We start from the raw sequence: 25906 nt of genomic DNA, 5'->3' as shown, positions 1-25906 counted from the left end.
TCCATTTTATGCACAAAACAAAAACAACTTGGCAGAACGCCTGGAATGGTTGGAGACTGTGTGGAACTGAATACCAAACCCTTTGTTTAACAGAAGGGAATGTTGGTGGTGGATTCTCTCAGGGGACACATCACCCAGTAAGTGAAATATCTTAACATGAAAAAACAATACATTATGGTTGGAGATTGTGTGAAACCAAATACTAGGTTCTTTGCTTAAAAGAAGGAAAATGTTGGTGATGAATTCTGTCAGGAGACACCTCACCCATTAAGTTAAGTATCTAATATGAAAGAGCAACACATCAGGTGAGGTGTAGGAAATGGGGAGAGTTACAAAAAAATTGCTCAGAATCCTGGATTATGTGGTCTTAATTGTAAAGGATGGGAAGGAAATACTGTTTGTTGTTGCCTGCACTGGACGAGACTTGAAAACCTGAGAACTAAAAGGGGAAGAGATGTTAGTATTATCGATTCCATGGGCTTGTGTGCTCATCTCAACAAACAAGAGTGAGCTACATTCATGACAGTGGCCATATTAAATTACTCATATACTGACTGATATGTACTACTGCTGTATAATCAGTAACATGTACACAATTGACACTCAAGATCTGCAAACAAAGCAGTGTGCATAGATTTTATCACAGTGTGACACCGTACCATATACTGAAAATGTATTATTTGTGACATCTTTCCTCGTATTAACAGTGTCCTTTCTGTTCCCGAACAGGTGTGATGCTTGTGGAAAGTGCTTCCACCTCACCCACAGCTTCGCCCGCCACATGCGCACCCACACAGGCGAGCAGCCGTTTGCTTGTGATGTGTGTGGGAAGCGCTTCAACGACAGCGGCAACATGGCCAAGCACATGCGCACGCACACTGGGGACCTGCCCTATCCGTGCCCGCAGTGCCCGAGACGGTAAGCTGCTGTAATCTAGGTTGCTGCAGTCGACTTTGAGCTGTCGATTATTATAATATAATAATTTCGTGCCATTCGATAACTTTCAATGGGACTCAATTTTGGTGGCTTGCGTGTCCCTAACCTATCCCAGTTATCAGACTGGGGAAGGGGCTCTATGGTATAATGTAGAATCAGAACTGAGTGTCATTTCCTGCAAATGTGGAAATCATTGAGGGGTGAAGGCTAGGTTAAAGGCAGACTGAAAAATCTTTGGCATGAGCGGGATTCGATCCTGCGACCTTTTGGTTTCCAGGCATGCACTTTATCACTTGAGCACAAGGCCCAGTTTGGTCTATTCTTTCTTGCGGTTTATAGATCTACACGTAACTGTGCTTCCTGTATAAGGCTCATTATTGATTTATTCTAGTCGTTTTTTCACCTTTTTGTTGATTCATTTAGTGAATATATTGCCAATTCAGCTCTGACACCTTCATTCTGGACATGATACTTCATAAATTTTTTTTTTTTAATGCGCTCTGTTGGTCGCAGTACCACAAATGATGTGGGATGTATTTAATTTGTTCTGTACCTCATTTTCGACCTGGTAGCTTGCAGCATGAAAAGTTAAAATGAAAAACTTGTTTTAGAACATAACCATGTAGTACTGTTTTTGGAGCACACATTCCTTTTCATTTAAAAACCATAATACTAATCTTTTTGTGAGAAATTTTAAAATTTTAGTTGTTTCATTTCTGCTCTAAACAAATCATCCTCACTCTCCTGTAAAATTATTTGGTCTTCAGCAAATGTCGTAGTGTTTATCCACTCATCTGGTCCAATATTAATGTCTCAGTTGACACTGATTTTCCACTGTATAATCAAGTTTCATTATAGTCATTAAAAAGAGTGTAAATAGGTTTACCATCATCTTTCTAAAGAACATCTTAAAATATATCTACTGACCCTGTCAAACTTTCTCGTAGTCTGTAAAGGCAAAATGTGTTCCATAATAAACTTGGTAGTTTTTTCCTGTTTGTGTTACTGCAATAACATTGTTGCCACAAGACCATCACTTCCATATCCATTCTGCTTGTTGAACAGTACTGAGTCAGCTACGTTTTTAAGACAATTGTTGAATAAGAGTCTAGACTCACACATCAAATACCTGTACGGGGAAGAGAGACACAATAAACTGAAGAAGCTAGACAAGGTTCAGCATAGGGAGAGCCTTCTGGCCTCCCTGGTCTTTCTGCTGATATGATGAGAGGACTGTATTGTACCATCTTTTGCAAAGGTCATTAATCACATCAGAACTCCAGCCACTAACCAGCTAAACAGAAGAGTCAGCTTGGCCCTAGTAAGGGAGAGGATCTGATACATTTGATGAGACCTTGAGATAACTCTTCATGTTCAGTTGCAGTTGGTGTCGACACTCTCCCCTAACTCGTGGAAGTTGATAGGTATTTTTAGCTGGTCTCGAGCCACCAGAACACGACAGTCCGCCGCTTGCAGATGAAGCACTAAATATGGATCCCTTGCAGCCGAACCATCACGAGAAGAACCTCTTGGATCTGTAAACGATTGTACAGAAAAACTAATTGGCAGTGTACTAGGAAAGGGTCAAATTTTGCACTGACACTGACAACCCTTCAGACAGTGGAATTTATCAGCATGGTGAAACAGGTTGCTCTTGAACTTCTGCAACCTGCTGTGGAGGAAATGAGATGTGAAACATCCTGTACACATACTGGGGTGCTCCCATCAAAGCTGAACATCTCTGGAAGAGAGGAAAGTGCTTAAGTGCCTCTGAGGAGGTGGACAGTCATCCTTCCAGGAGACACAGAAATTTCTATATTCCTACTATGGCATCAAGTACACAAGCAAAAAATGTGTGACCTGTGAGGGGATGATGCCCACAGCAGAATAGAATACATTCCAAGCAATTGACTGAAGAGGAAGACACATGAGCTTCTGAAGCACACAGTCCAAGGTAAGAGAGTGAAGTGATTTTGTCCACAAGCAGCTGCAACACCTAGACTTTACGGACTACCTAAGTCCATGAGGATGAATGTAAATCCACCCAATTGTTAGTAAAATCAGTGCACCGATGCTTGAATTAGCTAAACATCTGACTGCTTCTCAGCCCCTCTGTGGGCAGATACCAGCACCATGATTGGGATTTGTTACATTTCGTCTGGCAGCTGATGAACTGTCTATTGGGCTGAGAAGACCCTACAGTGAGCTTCAACGTTTTGTCAATCTTTAAGAGAGTGCCGCTAAGAGACTCCCTAGGCCTCATAGCAGAAAAGTGTGGGCCAGCACTAATGAGACTGTCTTAATTTGTGTTTTCATCAACCTACTTTTTATTCGACAGGAATTACTGCCAACCCAACAAACATAGGGAGTGGCGATGGGCTGCCTGCCATCGCCAATAGTGGCCAATATGTTTAGGGAGGCACTTGAAGAAGCAGCCCCGAAGTCAGCAGTTTTCAAGCGCTCTCACTTTTTTTTTATATGTAGCCGATGCGTTCATAATCTGACCGCTCAGATGATATTGTCTGCGAAATGTCTTGCAGTACCTGAATTCACTGCACCAAAACATCAGATTCCCTCCAGGGGGACATCACTTATCGAAGGTGCCTTTGGTGCAGGGCAGGATGGTTCTCTTGCTCTGATTGAGTTGAGGGCTGTGACGGCGGTAGTGTAGCTACTGGCAGGACAACAGAGTTGGTGTTGTCTCAACAGAAGAGCCAGAGAAAGTATGCAGAGAGGTCCCAAAAGATGTAGGGAAGCCAACCTTTTCGGGAAGTACTCTTAAAAAATATGTGTCCTCTAGAGTGGAGGTTGGGTGTGGGGCCATTAACCCTCACCTTGTAAAAATGTCACATTATGGAACTATAATGAGAGTCTCTGATAATGAGTGGACATACAGAACACAACTTTGGCAAAGAAAAAGGACAAAACATTTGACAATAGTAATTTGGAATACATGAACAATGTAGAAACCTGGAAAAATGGAGAGAAATAGCTGAAGAAATGATAAAGTTTAAGTACAGTATTGTGGCACTACAAGAAGTGAGATGGCAAGGGCAAGGACAGATAAATATGCCTCAGTAATCTCTGCTATACAATGGGCCCGAAAGAACAACAGGCTTTATAACAAGAAAAGAGTTTAGAAGTCTTTTGGAATTTGACCCTTTAAATGCATGATTCAGCAGACTGAGAATGAAGGGGAACTCCAGGAATATAAAAATACTAACGGCATACACATCAGGAGAGGAAGGAATAAAAGAACAGTTTTAGGAAGACTTTGAAAGCGCATGTGGTAAAGTACAAAACTACAACTCACTGCTAGTTTTGGGAAACTTCAATGTGTAGGTTGGGCAAAATGAATGTGGAAGAGTATTGGGGAAATAAACATTACATGATGAAAGTAATGAGAATGGAGATATGTTGGGTCAGTTTGATGCTAAGAATAATTCACTCATCAAGAGTATGTGTTTTCCACATGAAAGAATACATCTTGGAGCATGGAAATTAAATTTAAGTTCAGCACTTAACCAAATTGACCGTGTATAAGTAAAAACACAAATTACCACATCAGTCAAAGATGTACAGATCTGCATGTCTAATATTCATAGGATATGTAAGAACAAGGAAAGGGAATGGCTGACAGCAAAATTTCAAGAGATAGAAGAAATAAAGGAACAGAATGAAACAAAAAAAAATCTGTTGTGCAACAGGGAAGACAAGACAAAATTTTCAATCGACACTATGTGCGTTTTGTGATGGCTGAAAATAGAAATGGTAAGGGACTAGAAATGGTAATATGATCAGAGACAAACAAAAAATATTGCAGAGATGTGCAGAATATTTTGAAGATATGCTCAATACCAATTTAGACCAGAAATCCTCAAGAACAGGTGGTGAATATAGAGGCAAGAGAAATGAAAGGAAAGAAGCAAAAAGATCAACAATGCAGGAAGTTCAGTCCATAATAAACTGAAAAATAACTGTGCACGTGGTGGAGATGGGATAGTGTCAGTTCTTACAAAATTTGGTGGTCATCCTATAACAGGGGCGGGCAGGAATACTGCACGTGTGCAGTGCACTTGCACATGTGCAGTTAACAGGTGTTCCGCGTGCACACAGGGGCAAGCTGGCCACCCGCTTCTCTCCCCTCCCCACCATAATGCCTCTCCACTCCTTCCTCTGTAATACGTTTTGTTCCCTAGCTTGTTTTATTGAATGAAGAAATAAGGTTAGTAGGAGTTCTTGAAAGAAATCATGGTTTGAAAGAGTACCTATTACCTATGATACGTTTTATTCAATTATCACAGGTGGAGTTTACAATACATTTAATGTCTGGAACAAATTTTCTACATACAGACAAACACAAACAGTTGCACGAATTTTCATCACTAATGTTTGCTCTTAACTGAGACATACTAATTTTCATAACAGAAAAAAATCTCTCACAAACGTATGTCAAGCCATACATTGACATTATCTTCGCGGCTTCATGATGGAGATGAGGAAACTCTTGCTGTGGAAAGTCGTGATAAAAGTCTTATTACATGTCTTGCCAAAAGGAACTTGTCTCTCAGACAAGAATTACACTGTAGCTCTATTAATTCCATTTGCAAATTGGGATGAATATCAACAACAGAAACAGCAAATGTTCTTGAGAACCATTCAAAAGCTTGGGATAAATGTGATACATCCCCAAATCACTTGAGAAATTCCTCTTTTATTGCATTAAGTACGGAAACATATTCTTTGCAGTTCTGTTCTCGCACAGTAGACAGAGCAGGAAATGCACTGCGTTCCCTGACGAGAGCTGTCGTTCCCACAGCTCAAGCTTGCTAGTGAAAGCTTGCACCTTTTCAGCCATTTCACAAATTAGTTGATTTTATCCTTGCAAACTTGTGTTCAATGCATTCATGTGTCCGGTAGTGTCCACTTTTAAATGCGATGTCGGCAACCCACTCTGGACCTTCTAACCTGGGGTCATACCTTCCTTTGTCATTTAAAAACTAATTTATTGGTATTCTCAGCTCAAAAAATCTTTTGAGTACATTACCGCGGCTAAGCCAGCAGACTTCACTGTGGTATGGTATGTCACCGTACTCTTCCCCAATTTCAGATATATATGTGTGAAACTGTCTATTTGTAAGCCTGTGGGATCTCAAATAATTAGCTACCCGAATAACCACTTGCATGACGTCCCCCAGTTTTGCTGCTTTTGCACAGAGTTCTTCTTGGTGCAAAATGCAGTGGATGCTGTACAATGATTCTTCTGTACACTAGCTTTTTCCTTAGGAATCCAAGAAATCCCATTTGTTCCCCTTTCATTGCAGGTGCTCCGTCTGTTGTCACTGACACTAAACGTTCCCAGTTTAAGCCAGCTGAATCAACGGCTTCTTCAACGGCTTTTAGGATGTCTGTGCTGGTGGTCGTGCTTTTTAAAGATATCATATCTAAAAAATCCTCTATTATGTGCAGAGCAGCGTCCACGCAGCGGACATAAATCACTAATTGCGCAGTGTCTGAAATATCTGTGGACTCATCTAGTGCGATGGAAAATGCAATTAACTCCTTAATTGATTATAAATGTCACCTGCCATTGCACTTATACAACGACTTACAGTCCGCTGAGAAAGAGTGATAGCTCGAAACTGATTTGCATTTAGTGGGCAAAGTAAATCAGCAGCGTCATTGATGCACTCCTTTATAAACTCACCTTCAGCAAATGGTTTTCCAGCTCTCACTATATTAAGCACAATCTTATAAGTTGCACGTACTGCTGAGCTATCATTGTTGTCGTCCTGAAAAATTGAAAGCAGTGCTCCATAAAATGAGCATAGATGAGAGACATGAGGAAAGAAAGTCACAGATCTCTTGCGACAACAGCAACTTCCGTCAGATTCATCTAGTATCGTCATATCGCTCTTCTTAAGCTCAGTCAATTTCTCCATCCGCTCAGAATCCGACAATAAATTGTACTCGTCCTTGTGAAATTTATCATATGGCGTTCAATACTAAACTTCCACTGACCAGTGAGAATACTGCCACATATTAAACATTTCGAATTTTCGGATTTTTGCACAAAGAAAAAATGATTCTCCCAGTCCTTTTTAAAAGATAGCAAATCTCCACTTCTCCATTTTCTTGCTTAATGCAGCAATTTCCGGTTCTTGAAATACAACTTTCACTACGTAGTGATCGCTTCGCATCAACGTCCCGCAGCTTAGCCTGGTACTACACTGCCGCAACCTGCCGGCTGTCGCCACTACCCCGGTCGACGATTGCACGCGAGCAGCACATGTGCAGCGCTGTGCACTCATGAACCACGTGCAACGCTTGCCCGCCCCTGTCCTATAATATGCGAAATGCATGTACTAAGAAATAACATATTGGAAAATGAAATCGTGCTTGAAGACTGGGAAACTGTAATAATATGTCCTATATATAAGAAAGGAGGAAAGTGAGCTTGTGAAACTCATAGAGGCATAACTTTATTGAATATGGAGTAAAAGATATTTTCTAGTGTGCTGAAAGAAAGGATGAAGAAGTATCCTCAGAGAATGCCAACGTGGTTTCTGGCCAAATAGAGGCACATTTGACCAGTTGTTTATTATTAGACAAATAATGCAGACATTTCAAGATTTTAAACATGGCTGCAGCAGCAACTGTTAAAATTCTTCACAATAAAGGATGGCAGCCAAAAAAATGCAGACATTTTATGATTGTGATGTAGATTTTCACTTCCTGTTTGTTGATTTTAAGCAGTCGTTCGATAGTATTAACAGGCCAACATTGTATAACATTTTAAAATAATTGGGTATCTGTGACAAGCTAATAAAAAGTTAATAATGATGGACACAAAGACAAAAGTAATAGTGAACAACAGAATGACCAAGAGCTTTAAATTTACAGGTGGAGTGGAACAGGGTGGCAGGTCTCTCTGCAGTCCTGTTCAGCTCAGCACTGCCTAGTCTGATACAAAAAATAGACAAGAGAGGATGAATAATTATGAAATCCAATCAGATATGTGCATATGCAGATGATATTGCAACTGTGGCAAGAGATGCACAGTGATCGGCCAGGACATTATGACTACTTACCTAACAGCTGGTATGTCCACTTTTGGCACGGATAACAGCAGTGAAGCATCATGGCATGCAAGAGCAAGGCCTTGGGGGAGTTGGCACCACATCTGCAGATGCAGGTCACCTAATTCCCATAAATTCTGCGAAGAGGGGCTGATGAGTTCTGATGCCACATTCAATCACATCCCAGATGTGTCCGATCAGGTTCAATTCCAGTGAAGTGGGGGACCAGCACATCAATGGGAACTCACTGCTGCATTCCTCAAACCACTCCATTAACACCTGGTCTTGTGTCATGGTGCATTATCTTCTTGAAAAATGCCACTGCTGTCAGGAAACACGATCGTCATGAAGGGGTGAGTGTATTCTGCAATCAGGAGCAACAATCCTTGGCCGCCATGGTGCATGAGCTCCACTTGGCCCATGGATGCACATGTGAATGTTCCTCAGAGGATAATGGTGCCACCATCAGTTTGTCTCCATCTCACATTACAGCTGCGAAGTAGTTGTTTCCCTGGAAGATGACAGATTTGTGCTATCCCATCGGCATGAAGAAGAGATTCGCCAGACTGCGCAACTCTCTGCCACTGCACCAACATCCAGTATTAGTGGTCACATGCCCATTTCAGTTGTAATTGCTGATGTTAAGCTGTTAACATTGGCACATGCACAGATTGTCGGCTGTGGACGCCTGTTGTTACACTGTGCACTGTGTGTTCAGACCTACTTGTACTCTGCCCAGAATTAAAGACTGATGTTAGTTCCGCCACAGTTTGTCGCTTCTCCTGTTTCACCAGTCTGCCCAGCATTTGACACCCGATGTTTGTAATGATGGGTGGCTGCCCAACTCCACGACACATGGACGTGGTTTCACCTTGGTTTCGCCACATGTTTAAGATTCTCACTCCTCAAACATCCAACAAGTCATGCGGTTTCCAAAATTCTCATGCCGAGCCTCTGGGCCATCACAATCTGCCCTCAGTCAAAATCAGATAGACTGAGCGCCTTCTCCATTTTACACACAGATAGCATGCTCACTGAAACTACAAGCGCAATGCATTTGTCTGACTAGCCGTAATTCCTCACCAGATGATGATGCTATCACATGGATGGGTTTATATTGATAGTAGGTTGGTGGTCATAATGTTTTGGCTGAGCAGTGTAAACACCTTTAAAGATATCTACAAAATAATGGAAGCAGAAGTGGCAAAATTGGGTGTACAGTAAACAAAAACAAGACCAGATACAAGGTAATGTACAATTCTAAGGTAGTGTCATTTTAAGAAGTGATAACAATGTGAGAAAGGATAAAAGCTGGAAACAGAGCCTATATTGGATACTTACAGGTATTCAAGAATTCTCTAATTACAAGGTCAAACTAGTTTACATTATTTCCTTGTGCAACCAGTTTTTACATACAGGTCACAAATGTGGGTGATGATAGAAGCAGATATGAACAGCCTTAGAGCATTTGAAAGGAAAATACTGCAAAAAAATTTATGAGCCTGTGAGAGGGTCCGAAAGTTGGAGAGTAAGGTGCAACAATGAAATGCAAGAGCTTATACAAAGGAAAGATATGGTGAAATTTGTTAAATCTCAAAGAATACACTGGTTAGGACATATGGAAAGGATGAGCAATGACAGTAAGCACAAATAAATAATGAAAGGTAGACTCTATTCCACCAGAAGGAAGGGCCGACCGAGATGGAGATCCAAGGATGGAAGAGGAAAGCAGAGAATAAACAGCAGATTCATGATGGAGATAGAAGAAAATAATCAGTTTCCATTTCTCAATGTGCTCCACAAGCAAAGGCCAGTTGACGTGTTAGGAGATAATGTCTGCCATAAACAGACGCATATCTCCAGCCCCTTCACAATGAGCCGCTTTTTGGTGGGTTCGTTTGTGGCTACCACGGGGCTCCAGCCTTTGCAGCATTTCTGCCCTTCTGTGCTGCCTTTCCATCCTCTTGCTATTCTTTTTTCCCCTCCATTGGGGAACATGTCTGGGGTGTATTGGGAATGTTCTGCATCGTCTGTCGATGACGTAAGAACAGTCTCACCATTATTTTTTGCTCCCTTTTCCTTTCTCTGTTTTCCATCTCCTCTCATTCCTCCACTTCGGTGTATGAGATTCTTCTTTTTCTTCTTCCTCCTTGTGTGCTCCTGAAGGCCGGCCCATGCATCTGACAGGTAACAGGTGACTGGGTAATGCATAATTCCCAGCCCCACATTGACAGGTAGGGTTTGCACGTACCCCTGGTCTAGGCCAGTCCCAGGGAAGGGTGATTGTCTGAGCTGCAACCTTTCCAAATTGCTGAATGCTCCTTCTGTCAGGTGTTCGGGAGGTGTGACCTGGAGTGTGAACAATCACCTAAGGCAGTTGTGCCCCCTTGTGAAGGGGGCCCCCAGTTGGAAGGAGCGTGTCATTGCAGACGCTGGCAATCATGGGGGAGTTTTTTTGCAGTGAGTCAAACATCTTCACAATCAGTGTCTATGAAACGTATATGTAATGAGGCCAACGATTCAAAGACCCTTCCCACTGCACCAAGGCTCCTCGTGGTCTCACGTACTGAAGACAGTCAGTCCTTCGCGACAGTAAATCCGTTTATTATTCAGAAAGGTGTTGACGCAATTGCCAGCCCTGTGAAGTCCTCCTGTTGTTTACGTAATGGCACTTTGCTTTTGGAGACTACTTCTGATTCTCAAGCACAACAATTGCTTGCTGCCTCACTTCTGCACAGCTACCCTGTTCATGCTGAGGCCCGTATAACTTTGAATTCTTCCTGTGGTGTTATTTACACTGCTGATCGACGGTCTAATCGAGACCGAAATCCAATCTTACCTCTCTGATCAGGGTGTCATTGCTGTACACTGGGTAATGAAAAATTTAGATTCCTCCTTAGTGCCCACCCGCACTCTTTTTCTCACCTTTGATAGAGTGGTGCTTCGTCCAAGATCAGAGCAGGCTACGAAATTATCACAGTCTGGCCATACATTCTGAACCTGATGCGCCGCTACCAGTGTCATTGTTTCAACCGCACTAAAACGTCTTGTCGACTCCCAGCCAAATGTGTAACCTGAGCACGAGGGTGATTGTCCGCCTCCTCTTCCCTGCTGTATCAACTCTAGTGGTAACCATGCTACCTCCTCTCGGGATTGTCCCATGTATCTTGATGAACACACTGTCCAAGAGATCCGGGTAAAGGAAAAAGTGCCTTACCCTGTTGCTCGCGAGTTACTGGCTAGTCGCAAACCTTGCATTCTCCCATCTGGCACCTATAGTTCTGTTCTTGCTACCCCTTGCTTCATGAAGGACATGGCCATGCAGACATGCAACCTCCAATTCATCCCTGAGGTTGTGAAATCGCCCAGTGTCAAGGTAGCATCACAATACTCCCATCCAGCTGTGCAACAAGCCATTGAACTCCTGCCTCAAGGGGCAAATCCACCAGCTACACAACCAGTAGTCAGGATAGGACAGGAGGAGTACTCTCGTGAAGACTTCCTATGCCCCTCCAGCCAACAATACCCAAGTCTTCCTCTAACAGGAAAGGCTCAAAGAAGTCCACCAAAACCAAACGGTCTTCTCCTTCGCCAACTTGAAGAGCCTCTTTGATGGTGTTGCCACGTGATACCTTAGCCTGGCCAGCGTCCGTGTTGCTGGTGCGCAACACGAACCATTTTTCAGCATTGGACTCCACAGACCGGCAGCATCAGCAAGCCAATGCTTCTCTGAACTCCATGGAGCAGGATCCTTCTGCTTCTATGCCCTGTAGTAGCGACTCTTCATGGCTGTCATCCGGCAGCTGCCGACGTGACACCCGTACATCTCTTCCTCATCGTGACTCTCCTCCAATGGAACGTATGTGGCCTTTGGTCCCGCAAAGAGGATTTACGGCTGCTTTTAGCATCGCAGCGTCCTATTGTACTCTGCCTTCAGGAAACCAAGTTGCGCCCTTACTGCCGCTTTGAGCTTTCACATGTCTTACCAATCCGTTTTGACCTTTCCTCTGAGGTCTCGTGGGGGTGTCAAACTGCTCATACGGGATGACATTCATAGTCAACCCATCTCCCTGACTACCCATCTTCAAGCTGTTGCAGTTCGCCTTTTCCTTTTCCACCTGACTTTTTCTCGCTGTGCCATTTATGTCCCTCCTCCGTCATTCGATGTCACCAGGGCAGGCTTCCTTCAGATTATTGGTCAGCTACCTCCCCCAATTTTTGCTACTCGGTGACTTTAATGCGCATCATCCCCTTTACTCCATGTACCGAGCGAGGTGGCGCAATGGTCAGCACACTGGACTCGCATTCGGGAGGACGACGGTTCAATCCTGTCTCCGGCCATCCTGATTTAGGTTTTCCGTGATTTCCCTAAATTGCTTCAGGCAAATGCCAGGATGGTTCCTTTGAAAGGGCACGGCCGATTACCTTCCCCATCTTTCCCTCACCTGAGCTTGCGCTCCGTCTCTAAAGACCTCGTTGTCGACGGGACGTTAAACACTAATCTCCTCCTCCTCCTCCTCCTTTTTTCCCTACTCCATAGAGACTGATGACCTCACTGTCTGGTCTCCTCTCCCAAAGGACTCCCCACCCCAACATCCCCTATGGGGTTCTCCCAGGACCTGTTAGAGAGGTGCCCTCTTGGCTGACCTTCTTAACCAACTTAACCTCTTCTGCCTTAATGATGGAGCACTCACTTTCCTTTCCGACTTCTTGTACACACATTACCATTTGGACCTATCCTTCTGCACTGTCCAGCTTGTCCGTCATCTTGAGTGGTCCGTTCTTTCTGACACTTACTCTAGCAACCATTTCCCCGGTGCTACCCATTTGTTGACTCCTACCCCATCCATGTGCACGCCCAATGGCAGCTTACTAAGGCTGACTGGCAGCTTTACTCCTCCCTGGTGCAAGATTTCCCCAGTTGTGATGACCAGGTGGAATATCTCACAAAAGTTATCCTTACTGCTGCGGAACATTCCATTCCTCACACTTCCTCTTTACCAGGCCGTGTCCCAATTCCTTGGTGGACTGAGGCATGCCACGACACAATTCGCGTTGGAGGTGTGCTTTCCTTGTTTTTAACCATCATCCTACGATGGCAAGCTGCATTTATTATAAACAGATACTTGCGAAGTGTTGTCATGTTCTTCAGGATAGCAAAAAAACTATCTAGATTTCATTCACTAGTTCTTTTAACAGTTCCAGCCCTTCCTCTGTCATGTGGGCCAACTTCCGATGGCTCTCTGGAACCAAGATCCATTCGCCAATTTCCGTCCTGACAATAGCAGACGATGTTATTGTGGACCCTATTGCTATCTCCAACACCTTGGGCCACCATTTTGCTTCCTCCATTGGAAACAAGCAGAGGAGGCTCTGGTGATACTGTTCTCTTCTCAGAATTGTGAGTGCCACAATGCCACCTTCACTGTGAGGGAGCTAGATCATGCTCTCAGTTCATCCTGATCCTCTGCCCCAGGGCCAGACGCTGTCAATATTCAGATGTTGCAGCACATTTCTGTTACAGGCAAGCACTTTCTGTTTGACACATACAACCACATCTGGGCAGAGGGCACATTTCCTGGACTTTGGCGTGAAGCCACCATCATACCCGTACCTAAGCCTGGTAAGGGCACAAACCTTCCTTCTAGCTATCACCGCATGTCTCTCACCAGCTGTGTTTGCGAGGTGATGGAACATATGATTCATACCCAGCTTGTATGGTGGCTCGAGTCGCGCAATTTACTAATGAATGCACAGTGTGGATTTAGAGCACCGTGTTCTGCAGTTGACCATCTCGTTACTCTATCCACCTATGTCATGAATGGTTTTCTGTGGAAATCCCAGACTGTGGCCATATTTTTCAATTTGGAGAAGGCCTACAACACCTGCTGGAGAACTGGTATTCTCCATACTCTTTACATGTTGGGCTTCCGTGGCTGCATGCCCAGTTTCCTTCAGGAATTTTTAAAAGACCAGGTTTTGAAGGTGGTTGTGGGTTGTGTCTTGTCAAATACTTTTATGCAAGAAAACGGTGTGTTTCAGGGTTCCGTCCTGTGCGTCGTCCTCTTTGCTACGCCATTAACCCTATAATGGCCTGTCTCCCACTGGGCATCTCCGGCTCCCTTTTTCTGGACAATTTTGCCATCTATTGCAGTTCTCCACAGACCTGTCTCACTGAGTGGCGTCTTCACCGATGTCTTGATCGTCTTTACTCCTGGAGCATCAACAGTGGCTTTCGTTTTTCCACTGACAAAGCTGTCTGTATGAATTTTTGGCGGCGTTGTGGTTTCTCCCACCATCTTTAAATCTTTGGCTTGCTGCCCTTCTGTTCACTGAAACTACAAAATTGCTGGGGCTCATGCTCGATAGGAAACTCTCTTGGTCCTCCCATGTGTCTGAAATGGCAGCCCGCTGTATGCCATTTGTCATTGTCTTACATGTCCTCAATGTTGCTTCCTGGGATGGTGATCGAACCACTCTCCTCCGTTTGTACCGGACGCTTGTTTGAATCTCGAATCGGGGGCTTTGTTTATTCATCTGCACGTCCATCACTCTTACGTCGTCTCAACACTGTCCACCATCGTGGCATCCATTTGGCCACGGGCACCTTTTACACTAGCCTGGTAGAGATTCTTTATGCTGAAGCTGCTGAACTATCACTGTCCTACCACCGTGACTTTCTCCTCAGCAGGTATGCATGCTGTTTGTCTGCCATGCGTGGCCGCCCATCCTATGTCTCCTCCTTTGATGATTCCCTTGATCCCTTGGGGCACATCCCTCTTCTCTGTTACCTCCTGGAATCTGCTTTCGGCACTTGCTACGGTGACTTAACTTCACACTACCTGCGACTTTCCCGGTGGCTGTGAACCATTCACTGCCTTGGCTTCATGAAGCGACCCATGTTAACCCTGGCCTAAGGACACTACTCTAGCCTCACTCTATCGCCTTCAGTTTCACGACCTTCACATGGAACTTCGCGATCATACCTTTGTGTACATTGTCAGCTCTCGGACTGATCATGGGTTGGGTATGCCTTCGTCATTGGCACCCGTGTCGTTCGATATTGGCTTCCGGCACGTGGTTCAGTATTTACAGCCGAGCTCTTCGCCCTGTATCAGGCCACAAGTATGTCCGGCGACACAGACTTTTCAATTGTTTCCTCTGCTCAGACTCACTCAGTCTCACATCAGTAAATTCCTTCCCTCGAAAATTTGTGCTCTTCATACCTGCTCTGTGTTACCACAGATAACGTGTCACTGATGTCGTTTGTACTAAGATTGCAGTACACTTGCGATGCCTAGTTGCTGCCACTGCCTTAAGTGGAATGCCTAAGTTCTGAATAGTGTTCACCAACCTGCAGTCTTTTGTAGTTGTTGTCTCCTGCACAGAAAACAGCACATAGATCGTGAGTCCATTGTCTTGAGGTTTTGATAAACTGTTAGCAAGGAACTGGTATTGTAAAAATAATTTAATTTTGAATTGGTTTGTTTAAACAGCATGCTATTCACTTTTTTGTCAGCAGAATACAAGAAACTGTGCAATTATAGTCCACTTTATGAGTCAGAAATAATTTCCATTCTTCGCACTTTCACAGAGAATAAACAAAATAACAAAATGCAGTTTTATGTGATTACTATAAAACTAGTTCTTAACCGCATCTCCAAAAATCCATAGGTTGGTAATTAAGTTCTTAGCCAATAATGATGGCGGCAGGCAACATGTCTGTCCTCTGAGACTCCCAATCAAGCTATCACATTTACAAAGCAAGGATTGCTAATTAAGTCTTAACTGATACCGAACATGGCAGGCATGTCTGTCCTCCAAAACTGCTGAACCATCACTGATTGTACAGCTGAACCTTTTCGCCCACCATCCAAGTTAGGTGTGACCCAAAGAGCTCCAAAGTGCTTTGTCTGCCTTTTTGTTCACCAGTTATTTATTATTCTGTTGGTAGTTAACACTTTTGAAATAATGGAATGATAGCCAGTTATTGAGAGATGCTTTTGTATGAAAGACAAGTAAATTGCCTGTTTAGTTTTTCTAATATTAATAACACAAGTTTACCATTTTGGCACATTACTTCCAAATAAAGCAGCCAATTGCAGAGGACGGCCACAATGTAGGCGGTTCTCAGGATACCCATATTGAGTCAACACCCACTATTGCTACCTCACACCACATTACATCATCTTCTGACTGCTGGCTTCTCAACTGCTCTAAGGAGAGCTTTTTGTAGCTGAGTATGATGGCAGTAAAACCAGAAATATTACAGTGTGTAGATCAGACTGTCCAGACAGCACAGAAGAGATGTACAGAGCATAAACACCACGCGGACAATAAACGGCTGCTGTAGCAATATACTGCTCCTCTAATGGACATGTCACGACTTATGACAGCACCAAGTTGTTGGGACAGCCTGACACTTTCTGGGATTGAGCTAAAGAGGCCATACAGATGCAGCTCACAATGAGTTGATAAATAAAAGACAGCAGTTTTCAATTAAGCAAGGCCCGGGCATCAGCCTTGAAGACGGTCTGAGGACAGCAGCAGTGTATGTAAAAATCTCAGTGGGACTGCGGATGCCAGACTGTGCCCCAGCAACACTCTTCAGTCATCACTTGCAGAAGGCCGGCTTGAGTTGTCAGCATTGTCGGGGGGCGGAGTTATAGGGAAGACTTCCTGACAAGAAGTTGGCTTGTCAAAATATTGCGCCTCCTGTATGGCGCCAACCTGCTGGATACCCAAGAAATACACTCGACCCTTACTGAGCCAGCTCTCAATAGTTTGGCCTGTCAATACTCCGGCCCACAACCAGTCTCTAGTCACTCGAGCAGAAATGATGTGCACAACGCTGAATCATCGAGCACAACTTCATTGTTCGGTAATAACAGTGTTAAAAACTGCACATGTATTGGAGATTATGGCTTTCTTACAATTCAGTATTTAAAATTTAGTTAAGTTGAATGAAGTTCTTCACAGAAAACCATTGCTGCCAAGTATAATGTTGGAGAGGTGACTTTCTGACATCAAAAAGAAAGAAGCTGTCATTCAAAAGTACGCGATCCATATGGAGAGTGAGTTGTGAAAACGGAAGGTTATGAGAAAGAGTGAGAATGAAGAACTGGACGCAGCTGTTTTTGTATGCTACAACAACACAGTAAGGGAATTCTTTTCAGTGGCAAACAGTTGCATTTAACAAACAACTTTATGGCAGTAACTTGTTGACTGCAAGCGATAGCTGGCTATCAAACTGGAAGAAACAACAAAAAAGCATTTGGCAGCTTACAGTCACTGGGGAAAGTTGCTCAGATAATGGAGAAGATGCAAAAGAGTTGGTAAAGAACATTCGGAAGATAATAGGGAAAGAAGAGTTAACTGCTGATGCTTTGTACAATGCTGATGAAACTTGTCTCTTCTACAAGATGCTTCCTTCAAAAATGTTAGCTGCCAAGGACAAGAAGGAAGCTTGTGATTGGGAAATTCCAACAGTCACATTGTTTTCAATGCAGCTACAGAAATACACTACCAGTGCAATATCGAGCTGACAAGAAAGCACAGATGAACAGAGAAATATTCTCTGAGTGGTTCCACAAATCGTTTGTACCAGGTATGTAGAAAAAGCTGAAGAAGAAAAGGTGTTCACTGGAAGCTATCTTTATAACTGACAGTGCTCCCAGTCATCCTTTTGATGTGACTCTAGAGTTCCATCGATCAGACATCATTATTGACTTGTTCTTGTCTCCTTGCTGAACAAATGTGTAAAGGACACTACCGAGGCTATGTTGAAGGTATGGAAATTAGACAACTTATGTGATGTTTTCCAAACAGCAGCAGCATGGGATAAGTTGGAGAGTGCTACTATACTCAAGAGCTGGGGAAAAGTGTGGCCATCCATGGAAGCAGAGTTGGTGCCCCATTCTGGGTGACAGTAAAGAGCCACTCAGTTCTGCATCATCAGCTGCTGGCACTTTGTGAGTGAAGATGAGAAAGAAACAGTCTTGAAAAAATGTAGCTCATTCTAGCCAGATTTCTGTAAAATAGTCAACTAATTCTGTCTTCAAATTCAAGGTCACATTCAATATTACACCTAGAAAATCCTTCAGTTCTTCCAATGAAACATCCGTCCACAAGTGCCACATTGAGTGTTTTGTAAGTGGAGTGACTTTCTGTATCTTTTCTTTAGCACTCATATTTATAGGATCCACAATTTCACTAGTAAGATTACCAATGTACGAAAAATACAGATTGCTGCTTACCATAAAGTTGACATGTTAAGTTGCAGAGAGGGACAACTAAAAGCACTTACACATTAGCTTTCGGCTACAGCCTTCGTCAGAAAATGAAGGCCCCCCCCCCCCCCCCCACCCCCCACACACACACAGCTCATGCACACCAGTATTCTGGTCAGCTGCCAGAGACGGCAGTCATGTGTGTGTGAGATGTGCTTGCTGCGGCGCGCACGTGTGTGTGTGTGTGTGTGTGTGTGTGTGTGTGTGTGTGTGTGTGTGGGTGTGTGTGTGTGTGTGTGTGTGTGTGTGTGTGTGTGTGTGTGTTTCCTTTTCTCAACGAAGGCTGTGGCCAAAAGATAATGTGTAAGTGCTTTTAGTTGTCCCTCTCTGCAGCTTAACAAGACACCTTTATGGTAAATAGCAGTCTATCGTTTCCTTACATTGTTGATATACCAACCTGGAGTTTCCATTGTTTCTCTAATAAGATTGTCAGTGAAGTAGAGTTGGAAATATTCAAGTTTGGAGTTTGGTCGAACACAGTGAGGAATGGTAAAACCTTCTTGCACGACAGAAAAAAGAAACTTAATGAGATCACTACTGCCATCATGATAAAACTTTCCAGCTATTTGCTGCAGATTGTGTCTCTTCATCACTTTCCATTCCATCAGTAGATTCCAATTTACTAGAGCTTACATCACTGCAGATGGCAGAAGTTTCTTTCTAATCACTCACATCACAAAATTCTTAATCCTCAATGTCTCCGAGAAACCAGCTGGCAATATCATCACCACCTACACATTTTTGCTGGCTATTGTTGTAATAGAAACATGTGAATGCAACACACTTTGAGTTGTCAGATCTTCATTCTAAGTGCTGCCATGCAACTATCAAATTCCAGCAATGCAGTGGATGGAAATTGCAATAACGAAAATGTTTCGGATGTCATCTGACATTGGAGCCATAGTGGAAAATTGTAATGTCAGACCTAGTCCAACAGTGGATCAGAAGGGTTAAACAAAAGGCAGCATAATAGTTTATGTTACTTATCTCCTGTTAGATGTTGCCTAACTGGATTGTAGTTTCCATTCTGGTACCAAGTTTTTCATACATTCTGCATTCTGTAAGTGGAATTCATGGTTTTTCATTCCCACACACTTCAGTTGATAGAAATTTCATCATTTATACCATTTATTTTTCGCAGATATAAGGTGTTGATTTGCTTGACGTGGAGCTTTAGATTACACACATGCTCTCATCAACTCTAGATCTGAACTGTTACAAACTCTCAACGCGAGAGATGGCCAAAGATATTTTTGAAATGCAGGTATAATAAAGCATAAAGATATGCACTGAATAATGTTTAACACTCATTTAGGTTTTAAGTTTGTATATACTTATTACAATCATTTGAATTTACAGAAATAAATTTTATAAAATCAGGTAACCTTTTAGAACATAACAGTTTCATGATGTGATTGAAAGAAACTTTAAAATTTATTACACTGTTGGTTTAGATGTGACAGACACACACAGAAGCTTTATTTGCACAAGTGTTATATCAACAAGGAATCTACAATGTTATAACTGCAAACCGGGTTACAAAAATGACTAAAAGACTCTATTGTGACAACTAATGATGAGTTCTGTATCAGACTCCTGAACACATTACACTTTAAAGTCTCTGAAATACAATTAGTTTAGTGCCAAATTTTTAGTGTTTTATTGCTGCAGACAAGTACACACAAATTTTGTCACGACAGCTTCAGTGACCGTGCGAACCGGGCGAAGCATGCACGCACGCACCACGGCGACGACAGACCTTTCCCCTGCATGGAGTGCGGCCGCACCTTTGCCAACGGCAGCAACCTGGCGCGCCACCTGAAGGCGGCCCACCGCCACCGGCCGCCGGTGCCGGCACTGCCGTCTCACTTCATCCCCGGTGCACTCCTGCTGCCACCTCTTCCGCCGCTGTCCCCGCCCCCGCACCACCACCTCCTGGCAGAGGGGGTCGACGCGGGGCACACTGGCACTGGGCGGAACGGAGGTGTCGTCTGTTAGGCTTCCGGCCGAGGGGCGAGCAATCTTGTTTAGGTATGTCCAGGCTCACTTGTTTCTCCATTTGTGGTTTGTCATTTTCAGTAGGTACAGAATATTCATTGTGCACCTAGAGCCAGAAATTATGAGGGTCATTTAGTGAATGAACAGATAAATAGCTGTACAACAAAAATAGTTTATTAAATTGATACAATTGTTTGTTGTAACAGGAATAGAAATTCCTGGCTGGAGCAATACATAAAATATGAGAAAGGTAACCACACGTGTGTAGCAGACTGATACGTGGAGCACATTAACGTGCATCAGAAAACAGCATTCAAACTAGCTTTTGAGCAGTAGCTCTTTTTCCAGCAATTGTACTCACATTCACACAAGCTCCCAAACACGCACTCGTGTGGTCAAGTAATCTCCAGCAATTTGTAAACTCTTGTTCATTTTTATTAAGAGCCTCCCTATCCCTTCACCGAAGAATTCCTTTTCTCTAGCTTGAGGCCAGTTTTGTACTGTTTTCTTCATTTCCACCGACTCTGATGTCGTACAAAGCTTCTTTTATCGGAATGAACACAAAAAAGTCTGAAAGGGGCAAGGTGAAGTCTCTGATAGGTAGGAGCACCAAAGCCACTTTGCCAATAGTTTCTAGAGTCAGCCATGTCGTAGGAGGTTGATGTTCTCTCGAAGGAGTGCCACACCTTTTGTCTGCTATCCTAGACATTTCCATTTCCTGTTTACTGTGGGCTTAACTTTGTTTTCAGTATTACACAATTAGATATGCTGTTGATAGTGTGTTACTCCTCCAAAAATAACACCAGATCAGCTGGTGGGGCTCTAAATTAGATGGCTGACATGACTTTACCAACCAGCGATTGCATTTTGAATTTCTTACAGGTATGTGATTTGGAGTGTTTCCATTGATGATTTGACACATCAGTTTTGTATCAGAGTGATTTATCTGAGTTTCATTACTGGTTAAAATCCTGTCCAAAAATGTGTCACTTTTATTATTGGAACAGTTTTTGAACTTTGAGCAAATTCAAAATCTCTGTTGTGATGAACAATAAGTTCTTCAAGAAGCCAGCACAAGTCTTATGGTAGTTCAGCTTGTTTTGAACAATGGAATGAATCATGACGACACTCGCTCGACATTTTTCAGCAGTTTGTTGAACTGTAAGTTGTCTGTCTCCTGAGGTAAGTGGATTGGTATGAACTTCTATTGCTGAAATCAGTACTGCTACCAGATGTCTAGAGTGACACCTGTTCTTAAGCTTTTGCAGTCACCTTTGAACCAGATTTCAGTGCTGGGCAATTAGCAAGTGTCAGCATGTGAACCAGTCAATAAAACATCATTGATATGGGCTTTTGGAGGTGAAAGCCCACTCGTGTACACTTGATGACTGCACGACACAAAGCCTTACATGTCATCTGGGCCTGTGAACACTGATATTGGAAAGTTGATGACTGGAAACATGCTGCCCGGTCAGATGAGTCTTGTTTCAAATTGTATCGAGCAGATAGGTGCGTATTAGTGTGGAGACAACCTCATGAATCCTTAGACTCTGCATGTCAGCAGGGGACCGTTCAGGATGTGGAGGCTCTGTATTGTGTGGGGCATGTGCAGTTGGAGTGACATGCAATCCTTCCTATGTCTAGATAGGACTCTGCCAGGTACGTAAACATCCTGTCTGATCGCATGCATCCATTCATGTCCATTGTACGTTCCAATGAACTTGGGCAGTTCTAGCAGGACAGTGCGACACCACACACATCCAGAATTGCTACAGAGTAGCTCCGGGAACACTCTTCCAAGTTGAAACTCTTCCACTGCCACCAAACTTCCCAGATATGACCATTATTGAGCATATATGGGATGCCTTGCAACATGCTGTTCAGAAGAGATCTGGTGCTGATTACTGCTATGGATTTATGGACAGCGCTGCTCCATTCATGGTCTCAATTCCCTCCAGCACAACTTCAGACATTCGTCGAGTCTATGTCTCGTTGTGTTTCAGTACTTCTGCATTCTCGCGGGGGCCCTATACAATATTAGGCAAGGGTACCAGTTTCTTTGGCTCCTCAGTGTATGATCCATGTAACAAGGGATTGGTTTTGGGAGGGGCATAGGGATGGACTAGGATGTCACGGAGGTTGGGTGGGCGATGAAATGCTACTTTAGGAGGGGTGGGAAGGATCTTAGATTCGATGTCCATCATCCCGATGAAGGATGTGTTTAAGTATTTCCAATCCAGGGTGGTATTAACTGACCAAGAGGACACTCTTTTGTAGCTGTCTCTTTGGTGTGGTGTAAGGATAGGGGCTGTGTGAGGAAATGGCATGGGGAATCTATTTGTGGACTACATCTGGGGGATAGTGCCTGTCTGTGAAGGCCTTGGTAAGACTTTCAGCATACTGGGAAAGTGAGCTCTTGTCACTGCAGATAAACCATCTCTGGGTGGCCAATCTGTGTGGTCGGGATTTTTTGTTGTGGAAGGGATGTCAGCTATCAAAATGTGGGTACTGTTGGTGGGTTTAATGTGGGCAGAGGTGTTGATGGAGCGACCAGAGAGGAAGAAGTCAACATCCTGGAAGGTGGCGTACTGGGTTTATCTTATGAAGTAGATGGGAGAAAAGGTGTTTAGGTTATGAAGGAATGAAGATAGGGTGTTTTGGCCCCAAGTCCAGATCAAGATGATATCATCAATGAACCAAGGGTTTGGGGTTTTGGGAGGATAGGAAGGTCTCCTCTAGATGCCCCATAAGCAGGTCGGCACAGGAGGGTGCTATAAGGGTGTCCATGGCTGCGCGGTGGATTTGTTTGTATACCTTCCCTTCTCCCAAAGGGGAAGTAGTTGTGTGTTAGGATAAAAGTAGTTACATGTATGAGTCTGAAGGACATTGGGAGAAGTAATGTTCAATAGTGACAACACCACCTCCTCCCAATTCACATACCCTCACCCCCATTGTGACTTTCTCACTGTCAACACACCTACAGGTATACTCTGCTCCTCTCCTTTCCCCCTTCCTCCCCCACAACCTGCAGACACTGTGCCTGGCAGCCCTGTCCTGCCACTGTCTACTCCCTACTCCCTACATGCTCTGGCAGGCAGCAGCGACCTCTCTCCTGCCACCCCTACTCTGCCATCCATCCCCCTCCCCCTCCCTCTTCCCTGTCCCACTCAAGGTTGTCGTGTCCGTTTGATGCGACACAATTGTGTTCTGGCCAGAGTAGCTGGAGATAGAAGTAATGTGCTTGCTTGTGTGAGAGTAGCAATCTGTCCTTTTCGTATTAAATTGTATCTCGGATTATTCTCTTGTTATAAGAAAAAAATCACTTTCTCAGTTCTTAATCACTTTGGTCCTTAAATAATTATTGTAACACAACAGACTTGGAAATTAAAAGAGCTTCAGCAAACTTAATCTAAAGTTGTTCTTAAATGGATTAAATACAGTCTTCACTACAATAAAATATTTATTTGTAATGGTAACCAGTTTGTCAGAATATTTGCACCTTCATACCATTTACACCATGACGGTGTGCGGCGGTGGTGAAAGTAGCAGGTGTTGTGGCTCCACGAACTTCAGCATGTAGACCATTGATTTTCTCCAAGAGAAATGTTCTCAAAAATTACTAAAGTTGTTTGTTTACTGTTTTGTAAAACATTGCACCAGCCACTCTGTAGCATCTCTGCGAGTGCTTATCTCAAGCGAGGAGTTAGTTGCTGTTTGCATGCAACTCAAAATCACCTCGAATGCTGTTAACAATTGCAAGCCGCTGTGAATAGTTGTATTGGGAGGGCTACTGAGACTTGTGTACTAGAGATACCGAATGTACTTAAAGTACTGTCCTCTCCTGTAGATACTGTTTCCTCTACAGGAAGTGCAAGATTATCACTACTTGTCCACGTGGCATGTCAATGATAGCTCTAGGTGCGCCGTATAGGGTGGGGGTTGGGACAGGGATGAGGAAGAACTTATGATACTGTATCCATCTCCTTAACCCAAGAGTTCAAGGTGCCATCTTCCGCTGAAACTGAGACAACTAGACTAACTACATATGTCGGGAAATCTGCAGTGTTGTGTGTCGAGGAGACACAAATGAAAAAGGACAGGTGTCTATTAATTGTCGGCAGTTCGAATGTGTGGTGAATATTGGTAACCCTCGGGGTAATGGCTGCAAGGGATAGAAAGGAACACAGTGAACTCGGTATATATGCTTGGAGGCACCATTCGACATTTTGAATAGGCTATTGGGGTAATAGGCTGCAACCAGCTGGAGATTATGGGGTACACTGGAACAAATGATGCCAGTCCTTCGGGCTTAGAAGTCATGTTGGATCACTCCTTTCTTGCTGATGAATTTCAGAAAAGTGCACTACATGTAGTGTTGCCCTTAGGACTGATTCAGGCATATGAGAGGAAATTTCACAGAAGCAGAGTAGGGGACGCAGAGACAGACAGAATAAAAAGTGGAAACATCAGAGAGACGGTAGAATAATTATGATAGAATCAGAGAGGCTTAAGTGGTATGAAACGTAAAGAGACAGCTACATGATAGAATATTGAGAAAGAGGCTCAAATTGAGGTTCCAAAGCCGTAAGACTGGAAGGAGAGTTTGGTCCGAATCTCGCTGCATGAACTGTCAGATGAGTGGGAGCACAGATTTTTCTCAACCCGGCCAGCTTCTGTTGGTAATATGTTTTTGCTCAGATGGACAGTCACAATGGACATGATTCTTTCCTCTAACCATAGTTACAGCAGCGAACACTGAATACGTTTCTTCAAATGGATCTACAGATCATTTTTTTGCTTTAGTAAAGAAGTTTGAAATGTGACTGATTGATTCCTACATTTATTCCACAAGTAAGAGAAGAATTTAGGACTCAAAAAGCATTTAAAATTGTGCTATATCTGTTGTTCACACACAACAGATCTTATGATGCACAAGACTGAAATTATGAACGTGCCTGATATTTCTCTAGGAGGTAAAAGAGTGGGCAAAACAACCAAAAAACTGCTTCTAATGTTTCAGAGAGGCCACATTTGGGAAAACAGTTGAATCATAGGATCATCCGGAGACATAAAAGATACAATTTGTTATCAGTCAATTGAAGAGACATTCAAAAACCTAATGTGTGGGTAACATTCAGTCTTAGGGAATATAAAAAGGTAGGTGATTTGGAACAACACTCAGACAGCAGCACCCATTTTTACACAAGGTTGAGTCAACTGAAAGGCCTGAATTGGAGACTTTGAAGGTTCTGCAACAGGACTGGCTGCCATTTCTTAAAAGAACACAGTAGGTGTGAGAACCTCTACATGGATCAGGGGTGCACTGTACGTTGGGTATCAGAATGTGCATTGCGAATGCTCAAAGGTTATTAGATTAGGGGACACACAGTCCAGTCCAAAAAACAACAGCTGTATGAGAACATAAAGTATTACCAAATAAATTTTCTCCCCAAACCCTAAACAAATTAAAATCCTTGTGATCAACTTCCAGAGCATTTGCAACCAAGTTCTGGAGCAAAATAGAGCATATTATACCAGGAAAGAAAGCTAGCTGAAATCTGAAACTGACAGCAGTGAGATTTTAGGAGTAAATCTAAGTGCGTA

General features: G+C 43.3%; 1 protein-coding gene across 1 annotated transcript in view; it reads left to right on the top strand.

Moving 5' to 3' along the window:
* LOC124550651 (zinc finger protein 628-like) overlaps positions 1-20302 on the top strand; it is a 110524-nt gene extending 90222 nt beyond the window's left edge. The window contains exons 8-9 of the mRNA XM_047125375.1: positions 730-918; positions 20005-20302. Coding sequence (XP_046981331.1) covers positions 730-918; positions 20005-20302 — 487 coding nt within the window. The remainder of the gene's footprint in view (positions 1-729; positions 919-20004) is intronic.
* The last annotated feature ends 5604 nt before the right edge of the window (positions 20303-25906 follow it).

The sequence above is a fragment of the Schistocerca americana genome, chromosome 9, assembly GCF_021461395.2.
Source record: "Schistocerca americana isolate TAMUIC-IGC-003095 chromosome 9, iqSchAmer2.1, whole genome shotgun sequence".
Lineage (NCBI taxonomy): Eukaryota > Metazoa > Arthropoda > Insecta > Orthoptera > Acrididae > Schistocerca > Schistocerca americana.
This window is presented reverse-complemented; position numbering and strand designations above follow the sequence as displayed.